The 14176-nt window shown below is 41.8% G+C and overlaps 1 protein-coding gene across 4 annotated transcripts in view; it reads right to left on the reverse strand.

Moving 5' to 3' along the window:
• Positions 1-14176, reverse strand: part of fancc (FA complementation group C) — a 140237-nt gene that overhangs the window by 18488 nt on the left and 107573 nt on the right. For 3 of the 4 annotated variants that reach the window (XM_033017700.1, XM_033017698.1, XM_033017701.1), the window contains 2 exons: positions 5116-5215; positions 3930-3999 (listed from right to left, as the gene is read on the reverse strand). In XM_033017700.1, the coding sequence (XP_032873591.1) occupies positions 3930-3999; positions 5116-5215 (170 nt within the window). The remainder of the gene's footprint in view (positions 1-3929; positions 4000-5115; positions 5216-14176) is intronic. The other variant, XM_033017699.1, reaches the window with a different exon arrangement.

The raw sequence follows: 14176 nt of genomic DNA on the forward strand, positions 1-14176 counted from the left end.
CACATTTTTGTACAGTTTGTCACGAAGAAGTATTCATCTGGGGTTGATGCAACTTCATTCATTGTTCTATGCATAATAAATAGAATGCTGTAAACTGTGTTAGATTACACAATTTAATAGCTGATTTTCAGATATCATCATGAAAAACAACAGATGAAGAGTATGTTATATGCCTAATATTGATAGTTATTTGTTGCACTTAGTTCCAAGATTAATAAATATAGAATCTCAACTGTTGCAAGCCATTTGCCTCATTATCTTATTATTTTGTAGGAACATTCCAATTAAGACTTTTTCCTGGAGATTAGCAACCTATTTCCTTTCATGCATACATAAACTCCCTTTTGAAATTCACTACAAAAGATTTGAAACAATAAGTGCGGTGATGTAATGACTAGGATGAATCTTCAACGTCAAGCAAAAGGACAGTACCGAGTCAAAATAAAACAACATTTTAAGAACGTACTATCGCTGGCAATAAATCAGTTATCCTGCTGGAATATATCACCATACTATGTACCATTGTCAACATTTCAATCAAGTAAAATCAGCTTCATTTCGCATATTTGATTCCTATTGATCACTTTGGAAAATTAGACTTAACAAAATAATCATGCCACAAATTATCATAGCATACAGTGCATTCAGGAAGTATTCAGAACATTTCACTTTTTTCACTTTTTATGATGTTACAGCCATTTAATCAAACAAGGTAAGTAATCAATATAATGACCCATAAATCAATTTAAATAACATACCAATATCAACAGTGTGTCACAGTCATAGATTAATACATCATGGAAACAATCATTTTGGTCCAACGCATCTATGCCAACTAATATAGACATAAATGCTGGAGAAACTCATTGGGTGAGGCAGCATCTATGGAGCGAAAGAATAGGTGGCGTTTCGGGGTCGAGACCCTTCCTCAAGCTATGCCAACCACGATATCAATTTAAGCTATTCCCATTTGCGTTTGGCCTTATAAAACTTTCCTACTCAAATGTCTTTTAAATGTTATTGTACCTGCCTCATCCACTTTCTATTGCAGCTTGTTTCATATACCCACCACCCACTGTGTGAAAATGCTGTCCCTCAGGTCACATTTAAGTCTTTCCCCTCTCACCATAAAATTATGCTCTCTAGTTTTTGATTTTCCTTTTGCAGGAAAGACTATGTGCATTCACCTTATAATTTCCCTCATGAGGATGCATCACAGCTTGGTTTGGGAACAGCTCCATCCATGACTGCAACTGGTGGTGGCATTGACAGATTATGGGGAGGAATGTACCAACTCTGTCTGATTATAATGTGCCATATAGAAAAAACTAAATTAAAAAGGAGAATAAAAGAATTGAAAGGAGGGCAAGATTTTGTAACGAGGAAAATCACACATATTTTGTCTTTACTACTCATGCAGTGAACGTGCAAGCAGATTGAAATCAATGCAATGAAAATCGATGGAGTTGAATAATGGGCAGGCAATTACCTGCTCCAAACAACTGCCAGGAGCTGAAGATAAAAGATACCTTTCCCAACATATTTGATTTTTATTATGAAGTTGCATGTTACCATTCAATCACCATATTGGAGACCGTTTAACTTTTTTTAATTGGACTTTATCGAACTTCAATGTTATATCTTGCACTAAATGTTGTACCTTGTATCCTTTATCTGTGCATTGTGGATGGCTTAATTGTATTCATGTATAGTCTCTTCTTTGACTGGATTGCACCCAAATTCTTCTGGAATTTTTAGAGGATGTGACAAGTAAAATGGATGAAGGGGTGCCAGTGGATGTAGTGTATCTAGACTTTCAGAAAGCCTTTGATATGGTCCTGTACGGGAGACTGGTGACTAAAATTAGAGCACATGGTTTTGGGGGTAGGGTGTTGACATGGGTAGAAAATTGGTTGGCAGTCCGGAAGCAAAGAGTAGGAGTGAACGGGTCCTTTTCAGAATGGCAGGCAGTGGCCCTTCGAGCCAGCACCGCCATTCAATGTGATCATGGCTGATCATCCCCAATCAGTACCCCGTTCCTGCCTTCTCCCCATATCCCATATATATAGTGGCGAGTGGAGTGCCGCATGGCTCGTTGTTGGGGCCGCAACTGTTTACCATATATATTAATGATTGGAAGAGGGAATTTGGAGCAACACTAGCAAGTTTGTGGATGACACAAAGCTGGGTGGCAGTGTGAACTGTGAAGAGGATGTTAGGAGGTTGCAGGGTGACCTGGACAGGTTGAGTGAGTGGGCAGTGCGTGGCAGATGCAGTATAATATAGATAAATGTGAGGTTATCCATTTTGGCGGCAAAAACAAGGGGGCAGATTATTATCTCAATGGGGTTAGGTTAGGTAAGGGGGAGGTGCAGCGAGACCTGTGCATCCTTGTACACCGGTCACTGAAAGTTGGCTTACAGGTACAGCAGGCAGTGAAGAAAGCTAATGGAATGTTGGCCTTCATAACAAGAGGATTTCAGTATAGGAGTAAAGAGGTTCTTCTGCAGTTGTATAGGGCTCTGGTGAGACCACATCTGGAGTATTGTGTACAGTTTTGGTCCCCTAATTTGAGGAAGGACATCCTTGTGATTGAGGCAGTGCAGCGTAGGTTCACGAGATTGATCCCTGGGATGGCGGGACTGTCATATGAGGAAAGATTGAAAAGACTAGGCTTGTATTCACTGGAGTTTAGAAGGATGAGGGGGAATCTTATAGAAACATATACAATTATAAAAGGACTGGACAAGTTAGATGCAGGAAAAATGTTCCCAATGTTGGGCGAGTCCAGAACCAGGGGCCACAATCTTAGAATAAAGGGGAGGTCATTTAAGACTGAGGTGAGAAAAAACTTTTTCACCCAGAGAGTTGTGAATTTATGGAATTCCCTGCCACAGAGGGCAGTGGAGGCCAAGTCACTGGATGGATTTAAGAGAGTTAGATAGAGCTCTAGGGGCTAGTGGAGTCAAGGGATATGGGGAGAAGGCAGGCACGGGTTATGGATAGGGGACGATCAGCCATGATCACAATGAATGACGGTGCTGGCTTGAAGGGCCAATAAATTGAACTGAATATGTTGTCACAAACCATATGTTTATGGCAATAACATTTTAATAAGAGATTATAGAAAAATCACGCTGTAACATTCACGGCAAGTTTTGGTAACAGGCAAAGTTTTCTCAATTGTCAGAAGGCTGGTGTTCAGATGACAGTATTAAGAATATTGTGTTCAGTTCTGGGCACCATGTTATAGGAAAGATATTGTCAAGCTTGAAAGGGTTCAGCAAAGATTTACGAGGAAGTTGCTAGAATTAGAGGCTGTGAGCTACAGGGAGAGGTTGAGTAGGCTGGGTTTCTATTCCTTGGAGCACAGGAGGATGAGGGGTGATCTTATGGAGGTGTATAAAATCATGAGAGGAATAGTTCGGGTAGATGCACAGAGTCTCTTGCCCAGAGTGGGGGAATCGAGGACCAGAGAACATAAGTGAAGGGGAAAAGATTTAATAGGAATCTGGGGGGTATCTTTTTCACACAAAGGATGGTGGGTGTATGGAACAAGCTGCCAGAGGAGGTAGTTGAGGCAGGGACTATCCCAACGTTTAAAAAACAGACAGATGCATGGATAGGGCAGGTTTTGAGGGATATGGACCAAGCGCAGGCAGGTGGGACTAGTGCAGCTGGGACATGTAGGCCAGTGTGGGCAAGTTGGGCCAAAGGGCCTGTCTCCACACTGTATCACTATGACTCTAACCACTGAGTAATTTTCCATTAAATTATCCTTTCCAAACACATGCCAGAATTGACAAAATTATGCTAGAATTGAAAAAAAAAACCTTCTCATCTTATTAATCTAGAGTATATAAAATGACCTCATAGTTGCAAAGACAAGGCAAAAAAGGCTAATTTTAAAAAGTACAAACAGAACTTACCTGATGGATTTGTTAATAGTGCCACCACAAAGGACTGTTGATTAAGTGGAAAGTAGAGTTTCAGCGGCATCTTAATAGTGTGGGTGTAGGGATAGTGGTGAGAAGAGAATAAGAAAAACATACTGAACCGAAATGCATATTTACCAAGTATATCTGTGCTTGAAAACAGATTATAAATTCACAAAATGACACAAAGTGCTGGAGTAACTCTGCAGTTCAGGCAGAATCTCTGGAGAACATGGATGGGTGAAGTTTCGGGTAGAGATCCTTCGTTAGACTGTTATAGATTCACAAAGAAAATTTTTCATTTTGTACTCATAATTGAATGGAAAACAAGAACAATTGGCCTAATGTAACTGGCTTGTTATGAATAAGATCTTTTTCTGAAACTCTACAATGTGCATTCAATGGGGAGGTAAATACAGGAACTCGACATTGCAGAAAATATCTGTAGAGGCAGCACATATACAATCCCTCGGAATATTCATTTTTAAAAATGGAATTTAACAAAGAATAAAAATAAAACAGAACTGAAAGATCATCTGCCTGTATTGTTAATACAACACCCAATGCACTGGAATAAAGCAAAAATCAAACTAGTTCATTAATGTTCTTTAAAGATGAAAATAAATCAATACCTTGCTCAAGTCCCAACCAATACAGTTGATTGTAAACATTTCTATAAAGTGGACCAGCAGGTGGACAAAACTAGTCAACTTCACTGTCAGATTACAGGCAATGGACAATAAATAGTAGTCTTATTAATAGTCACATTTTCTTAAGTGAAATATCAAAGTCAATGCTCTGAAAATAAATTAAATTAAATATCTGATCAGAAAGATGCCAGATATAATTCCCAGCAGGTCTTGTCTGATCTTGGCCACTGTATAACCTAGTAATTGGTGGAAGAGAAGAAGCAGAAAATAAATATCTGGAAGAGGTGGGTTTATTTTTCTCAATCCAGGGACCTCCAGTGGAACTATGCAATGAAAGGGACACTTAGACATGGACTACACTGTGCCTTTAGCTGAATAACTTGTTGTAACCTAATATGCAGGCTTACCCATGCATAATGATCTCTGTACCAGAGACCATGATTTTACATTTACGAGGCCTGTCAATAACGCAATGAAATGCTTTTAACAGGAAATGATGCTTTTCATTTAGACACTGAAAACCAACTAACCTGAGTTTGCACCTGCAGCAGAACTTGAACAAAACACCGAGTAAATGCTTGTATAATGGTTATAATCTTAGGATGCCCATCAGTCTCCAGTAGAATGGTCCTTACAATTTAAGGAGACAAAAGTCATACAATTAACACACATTAATGTCAGTCATCCAGATTTTAGCAGTGCATTCATGCACAACAATAAACCTGTTTATGTCCAAAGCTAACGGGTCATGGTTTGTAGGAATAATAATATGTGGTTGTAAATAATACAGCTGCATGCTCTTTAAATTCAGCTGCTTACATGAAGAGACAAGGAATTTTCTCAATGCTTGCCATTTAGTCCCAATGAAAAAAATAGGTCACATGCAGTTCATGCGGTAAAAGTTTTAAAATACAATTGAGAACTTGAATTTACACGGTTTAGTATATTTCCAATCAAAATTAATATGCATTTGCCAAAGTGAATATATCAGATAACTTTTTTCTGATCAATTTAACTAAATGCAAATTATTTTGCATGATAAATAATTCTTGCATAAAAGCAACAAACAGCTGTGCAAATGTAGACTGGTATTGTTCTTATTAAACCATGCAGTTCCTGGTACGTGCTGGCTAAGCATAATTTACAATTGATACTCATACTAACATCTGTTCTATCTTTATCTTGATAATTTGGTTGAACCATATATATTTCTATCATTAAAGGCAAGAAAATACACATGAAAAATTGAATTTCCAAGATACCATGTCTTTAAATGAAGTGAGGCCGTGTGCTGTTCACAAACAAAAATTGTGGGAGAAATCAACATCTCTCTGCAGCATTTTCAATAGATTTGCTACATGAAGCTTGCTCTACAATAAAACAGCTTCTGTTTAATCATTTCCTTTGAATAGATCTGTCTCCTATTGCTGCAAGAGCTATTCAGGCAGTTCTAGTACCTTAAAGTGGCAACAATGATAATCTTAACTTGCTGCACTTCCAATGCATGGGGAACAGCAAACAATTGTTCTCCAATTGATATTCTATTTTCATTTAAAAATGCAAAATTAAAATGATAAATAAAAGTCTACCCTATCACCAAGGTACGTGATTCAAAACAGAACTATTTCCAGAAAATAGCCACAATGACATTCAAAAAGAGAATGTTAACATAGAAATTCTATTGAATGTAACTTACTAATATCATAACTCATTATTGCTTGTTGTTGCGGTCTATATGATAGTTTTAGTCCTAAAATGCATTACAAGTGCAACTGTTCATCACAAAGAGATAAACGTAAAGAGTATATGTTTATACGTTTTAAGAAGTTACTACCAGACTCATTACTGAATTCCACAACTAAAGGTGACTTGGTTTTGCTGCCTGTTTCTGTCATCCACCCATGATCTTAGTCAATTTGTCTTCTTTTTTCATTTCTGGAAGTGAAGGACATACTCAGCCTAAACTACCGGACATATCCTCCCGCTCAGCATTTGGCAACCCCTGCACCTTATTTACAGTGTATCTTCATGGTCATAAATTCATAGAGCAGTACAGCAAGAAAACAGCCACTTGGCCCACCTTGTACATGCTGAATAAATTGGCATACTGGGTGTCCCATTTTTCACTTCTCACTGCTCCATTCCGAGGTCCCCACCTGCTGTCAGAAGACCACTATCCAGTGCCAAACAAATGTAGGCTGGCTTGCCTTATGGACTACCATCGACCCCTGACTTTCTGATCCACAGACCACATCAGTGAGGATAGACGACTAAAAATCCTCCACAGTAATTCTCGACACTAGTGCCCGCAAGGATGTATTCTCAGCCCCTTGTATTCCGTACACACGACTGTGCGGCCAATTTCTACTCAAACACCATATACACGTTGCAAATGGCACTATCCATTGTGGGTCAGACCGTGACAATAACGAGATGGAATACAGGAATGAGTTAGAGCGCTATGTCAAGAGACCAACCTCTCCCTCAATGTCAGAAAGTCAAAGGAACTAGTTATTGACTTCAGGAAGCATGGTGCAGTACATGCATTAATCAGCCTCAATGGTGCCGAAGTGGAAATGGTCAAGAGGTTCAAGATCCTCGGCATAAATATCACCGATTTGTCCTGGATAAATTAAAGGTACAGGGAGTTTGTTCACAAAGGACCACATTGAAGGTATGGCCAAAATACACAAACCCATAACTCTATGCCCTCAGAACAGCAAGTTTGACATGTTTCCAACAACCCTTACTGACTTCCACAGATGCACCACAGAAACTATACTATCGGATTGCAAAACAGCTTAGTTTTGGAACAGCTCTGCCCAAGACCGAACGCAAGGAATTGGAGAGAAACGTGACTGTAGCCCAGTCCATCACACAGACCAGCCTCCCCACCATAGACTCCATCTATACCTCACGCTGCAGCCAATATAATCATAGATCTTTTTCCCCTTCTTCTCCCTTCAGGAAGATAATACAAAAGCTTGAAAGCACGTTCCACCAGAGTTATGAACAGCTTCTGTTATCCTGCTATTGAATGATCTTCTTACAAGCTTGGGTGTAGTCCCAATGTGCCAATCAATCTCAATATGGGCTTATTCTCTGTAACTGTGATGCTGCACTGCTGTAAAATTATATTCTGCACTCTGCTATTCTCTCTTTGCACTACCTGTTGAATTCTGTAAGGCTTGATTGTACTAATGTAGAGAATGATTTAATTTGACTGGATAGCACACAAACAAAAGCTTTTCACTGTGTCTCAATACTCTTTACAATAATAATAACATTCCAGATAAGGACTACCATCAGAGTGAAAAGGTTGCTCAAGGTCACACATACATCTCTCCCCACACGCCTTAAGTCTCGATTTAGAACCCTCTACCCTGGGAAAAAGACTGAACATTCACTTTATCCATGCCCCTCACGGTCATGTACATCTCAATGAGGTCAACCCTCAGCCTCCAACATTCCAAATAAATAAATTCCAGCCTATCCAACTTTTCATAATCCAAGCGAGCAAGTCCAGGTATGATCCTGGGGTGAATCTCCTTTGCACCCTTTCCAACTTAACGACATCCTTCCTACAACAAGGCGAGCAAATCCACACATAGTATTCCAAGTGTGGTCTCACAAATGTGGTACTGCTGCATTATGATGAACCAGCTTTTGTATCCAATACTCTTCCCAATTAAGGCAAATGTGCCTTCTTCACCACTGTCCACATGACTCACCACTCTTAGGGAACTATACAGCTGTACCCCCAGATCCCTCTGTTTTGCAACACTCTCCATGGCTCTACCACTCACTGTGCAAGTCCTGCCCCTGGCCTGACATACCAAAGTGTAACACCCTACACTTGTCAGGGTTAAATACCATTTGCCATTTCTTGGCCCACCTTCCCAACTGTTCAGGATCTTGTCGTAAATTCTGATATCCTTCTTCACTGGCAACAATACTAGCAATTTGTTGTCATCTGCAAATTTACTAACAATGTTAACTACATGGTCATCCAAATCGTTCATGTATATAACAAACAGCAGCATTGGCCCCTGCAGTATACCGTGGTCACAAGTCTCCAGTCAGAAAAAACAACTCTTGATAAATACCCTTTGAGTCTTGCTTCCAAACCAATTTTGAATCCAATTGTCTAGCTCACCTTGGATTCCTTTCGATGTAACCTAATTGACCTACCTTGTAGGACCTTGTCTAAGGCCTTGCTGAGGCCTATACAGACACCTTCACTGCTCTGTCCTCATCAATCCTCGGTGACCTTTTCAAAATTTATCACATTATTGAGACATAATTCCCATGCATAAAACCAGGCTGACTATCCTGAAACAGCTCGTGCCTTTCCAAATGCTGGTAGATCCTATCCCTAAGAATACCCTCCAGCCACTTCCCCCATCTCTGGTGCCACCTCCCCAACCTGTCGTTCCCTGGCTTGTCCTAGCTCGCCTTTACAAATAACAACATTAACACTCTCCTGCCTTCTAGAACTTCATCTGTAGCTAAAGACGGTGCAAATATCTATACTAGGGCCTCCAGAATTTCCTCCCTAGTTTTGCACAAGGTCTGAGGAAGTACTTTGTCCAGCTCTGGGGATTTATCCACCTTAAGGCGCATTAAACTGTCAATACCTTTGATAATTTCTATATGATCTAAGACATCACAACACCTCAATTCCTTAGCTTCCATGATAATCTCCTCAGTAAAAATCAATGAAAAGTATTCATTTAATATCCCCCCCATTTGTTCTGATTCAGCACAAAGACAGCAATGCTGATTCTGAAGAGAACTTATTCTTTCTCCGTCCTGCTTAAGATTTTCCTTTACTTCCAGCTCCATGTCATGTCCTCTTTAGTGCCCTACTAAAGTCAACGACTCCTTAAGGAGAAATTCACTTGATCCTGCGTTCAAAACTGATGTATGCCTCCTTTTTTCTGACCAATGCTTCAACATCTCTCATCCCTAAACTTGCAAGCCATGTCACTCACCTTATCAGGAAGATGCTGCCCCAGAACTCTTACTAATTCACTTTCAAAAGCCTCCTACTTGCCAGCCATCCATTACCTGCAAACAAACTCCCCCAATAGACTTTTGAAAGTTCTTACCCAATGTCCCCCAAATTAGTTTTGACCCAATTTGGGACCTTAACTTGTAAAGCATCCCAGTGCTACCTGATCAATGACATTCCCCACATTCCCAATATCCCTGCTGCTGAACAAGCTTATTTTCCCTCCCTCCCAGTTCTGATGAAGGATCTTCAACTGGAAACTTTAATCCTATTTCTCTTTCCTCAGATGCTGCCTGAAGATCTGAATATTTCCAGCATTTTCTGTTTTTGTTTTAAATTTCCAGTATCTGCAGTTTTTTTAAAGTTGCGTTTTCCTGAGATTTCCTGATGCCATCAAATCTTTAAGGTGCAACATCTGCCTTCAGCAAAGATAGGTCTGGAGGCCTGAGATCTGGATAGAGTGGATGTGGAAAGGAAGTTCCCACTAGTGGGAGTGTCTAGGACCAGAGGTCATAGCCTCAGAATTAAAGGAGGTTCCTTTAGGAAGGAGATGAGGGGGAATTTATTTTGTCAGAGGGTGGTGAATCTGTGTAATTCATTGCCACAGAAGGCTGTGGAGACCATCAATGGATATTTTTAAGGCAGTGATAGATAGATTCTTGATTAATACAGGTGTCAGGGGTTATGGGGAGAAGGCAGGAGAATGGAGTAAAGAGGGAAAGATAGATCAGTCATGATTGAATGGCAGAGTAGAATTGATGGGCCGAAAGGCCTAATTCTGCTCCTATCAATTATGAACATGAACTTATAGCATAATAATTGTAAGGATAAGAATAATTCCTACGCAAGGAATAATCACCAGTATATGATTAACATTTTGAAAATCAATTAAATTACATTCTAATACTCATTAAAGAGGTTCCATGCTATTTTACAGGCAGCTTTTGATTGCTTCTAACAGCCGGCAAATGAAGAGGAGTAAAATCTGGAAGTGATTGTGCACACTAATTAAACCATGCTCAGCTTTCACTATTCACTACTGAAGACATCTGACTATACTGCATCTGAAGAAGGTTTTCTGGGATAAATTTCCAGACTTTACCCATACTCTCTCAACATTTAACATGGAAACTATCCAATGTCATTGCAGAAGGAAAATTGAGCCAAAAAAGAGATGGCAGAAATCTCAAGCACAAATGCAAATGATGGGTTGAAGATAAATATAAAGATTTTTCAATGAAAGGCAGAGTAGGAGATGAGGATTTTAATAATATTTGACATTTAAAGATGGAACTTTTACAAAAACAACACATTCTTTTTGGCTATTTAACACGATTATATAGCGATAATAATTTCAATGAGGTGACACAAGATCTTTACACTGAGCTACTTTATTTTGTCTTCATGCTGTCACAGCACCAATTTATCACGAGCAACAGCAAAAAAAACATGAACTGTCAATCATTTTTAATGCACAGCAGACATGAGTTTACCAGCTCCAACTGGTGATCATCCCAATGAATAAACAAATGTAATAAGCTTACTTTGGTTCTCTGCCAATATGCATGACCATTCATTTGGTGAAGGCCATACTGGTCTAGAAACCGAAAGAACTCAAGACCAGTGAACATTATCAATGATAGGATTTTGCGTTAACAAATATTTCATGGCAGTTCCTCTGAAATATTTCCATATTCTCTGGACTCAAAACTTTAGAGAATTTTGATACGATTTTCCATATCTTTGTGCATTCTGTTTACATTTACTTCAAGCATTCACAATTGAGAATTACTTTAAAAACAAAAACAGTGCAGTAGCATTAAATTAAGAATTCTGTTGCGCTTAAGAAACATAAATATCAATGACATTATAATTACCTCTTTACTTCATCCTCATGGGCCTGTCCCACTTAGGCAATTTTTTAGGCGGTTGCTATAGTCGTAGCAGGTCGCCAAAAAAACAGCGACCGGACCCCCCCTATGACAATGTCTACGACAAGCTACAACAACCTACCACCTAGTCGACGTCAAGCTACGGCAAGCTACCGACAACCAGCGATCAAGTCGTCGCGACTTAGGATGTCCACCCACGACCACACCTACGACAACCTACGTCCATCCACGACAAGCTACAACCCTGTCGGCAACAACTGCAGACAATTCACGTCATTTTGGCCTCCAAAACAATGGAATCACCCTGTTTTGCTATAAAAGGGGTTGCAGGGTGGGGTTTCCAATCATTCTGTGTCATGACTACCATGGAGCAACAACAGAGGGCATTGCTCTCACAAGAAGCCCTGCTGCTGTCAACAACCCTCATGCGTATAGATCAGCAAGACAGAAGGACAAGAAGAATGGGGAAGAAGCCTGAGAAGAGGTCTCTGTGGTTGGGGACGCTGCAAGTCGGCTCCCTGCCAGCAGCGTGTTCGTAATTTCTACATGTTTAGTTTTTTTTAGTTTGTCCAGATGTGTTTTAATGTCTCTTGGTGTGTCTTGTGTGGGGGGTGGTAAAGGGGAAGGGAAAGGGGGGGAACCGCTTTCGGTCGCCTCCTCCATGGAGAGGCGACTTTTTCCATGTCGCCTCCCTCACGGCCTAACACCATGGATTGGTGCGGCCTTTCCCGGAGTTGGGTCCGGAGTTTCAGCAGCGGGCGCAGCGTGGACTTTTCATCGCGGAGCGGGCGAGCCCTTGCCTGGGTCTCCAGAAGGGAGTGCTCCGATCGCTGGCCCGCGGACTGTTACAGCCTGAAGCCACTGTCTGCGGAGCTTCTAGCTGCGGGCGCGGCGTCCGGAGCCTGGGACCCCTCGTTGGGGATCCCCGGAGAAGAGCTCCGATCGCCGACCCGCGACCGATAACATCCTGAAGCCGTGGTCGGCAGAACCTCTATCCGCGGGCGCAGCGTGGACTTACCATCCGGAGCGGGATCCCTCGCCGGGGATCCACGTAGAAGAGCTCCTACCGCCGGCCTGCAACATCCTGATGCCACGGTCTCCGGTAAGGAAACGCCGATTCGGGACTTACTGTCTGGATGAGAGGGCCTGTACATCTGGCCGCCCGCAGCGGCGACTGCGGAGGTTTATGGCCCCGACCACGGGGGAACAATGGAGGAGGACTGACTGTACTTTGTGCCTTCCACCACAGTGAAGAATGCTGTGGTGGATGTTTTTGTTACATTTTATTGTGTATTGTGTGTTCTTTTTTGATTGTACCGCTGCTGGCAAATTCATTTCTGCACTTTATTGTGCACGTGATTAATAAAACTGATTGATTGATTGAAGCCCTTGTCCCTGAAGAGACCCAGGTTGAGCCAGTATGACAACCTGATGGCTGTGCTCCAGCAAGAAGATGAGCCTGCCTTCAGAAACTTTACTAGGTTCCCCCATGAGCTGTTTCAGGAGCATAAGACAAGGATGGGCCCTCTCCTGGAGAAAAAGGAGACCTTCATGAGGAAGCCACTGGAACCAGGCCTACACCGAGCCATCACCCTCCGCTACCTGGCATCAGGAAACTCCTACAAGAGCCTCTTCTACAACTTTCTTGTGGCCCACAACACCATCAGCAAGGTTGTCCGAGGGACCTGCGAGGCCATCATCAATGCTTGTGAAGATGAAGTCATGGACTGTCCTAGTACACAGATGAGTGGAAGAGAGTGGCGCAGGGCTTTGATACCAGATGGAACATCCAGCACACATGTTGGGCAGTGGACGGCAAGCATGTGGCCATCAGGCCAAGGGAGGTTCAATCTACTTCAACTACAAGAAGTTTCATTCCATCGTACTCCTAGCTGTGGTGGATGCAAACTACAACTTCCTGTTTGTGGATGTGGGCACACCTGGCAGTGTTGCAGATGGTAGGATCTGGAGAGAGACCTCCCTTGGGCAAGCACTGGAAGGAAGAGCAGGCTTTCCTGATCCAGAACCTCAGCCAGGAGAAGACAACCCTGACATCTACTACACACTAGTTGTTGATGATGCCTTTCCACTCAGGTCATGGATGATGAAGTTATACCCTCACAGGCAGGTGTAAAGGGAGCAGAGGATCTTCAAATACAGGCTGTCCAGGACTAGGAGGGTCATGGAAAATGCCTTCCGCATCCTCGCCAGCATATTCAGCTGCTTGCTGACCATGATGGAGCAGGAGCCCAAGAATGTGGAGACCATTGTCTACACAGCATGTGTCCTCCACAACCTGATCCGTACCAGAAGTGCAGCAGAGGCAGCCATGGTGGAGGGTGACCGAGTGGACAACCAGACAGGCAACATCACACCAGGCTCATGGAGAACTGGAGGACAGGTTGCATCAATGGTAGCACTGGAGAGATTTCCAGGAAACACCTGCAATAAGAGAGCCAAGGACCAGAGAGACCATCTCTGCACTTCCTACAACTCTGAACTAGGCAGTGTACTATGACACAACAACATGATCTGAAGACCAGCAGCAAACAGCCCACACCACAAACAGAAGTCCACCACTCCAGGAAGAGAGACCACAAGAGACAACAAGAAAAGGCCCTTTTGAGGGCCACCCACATCCTCCCAAAATAGTTTAATTTTCAATGCATTACAATGCTTGTGTTT

Source organism: Amblyraja radiata, chromosome 3 (genome assembly GCF_010909765.2).
Source record: "Amblyraja radiata isolate CabotCenter1 chromosome 3, sAmbRad1.1.pri, whole genome shotgun sequence".
Classification (NCBI taxonomy): Eukaryota; Metazoa; Chordata; class Chondrichthyes; order Rajiformes; family Rajidae; genus Amblyraja; species Amblyraja radiata.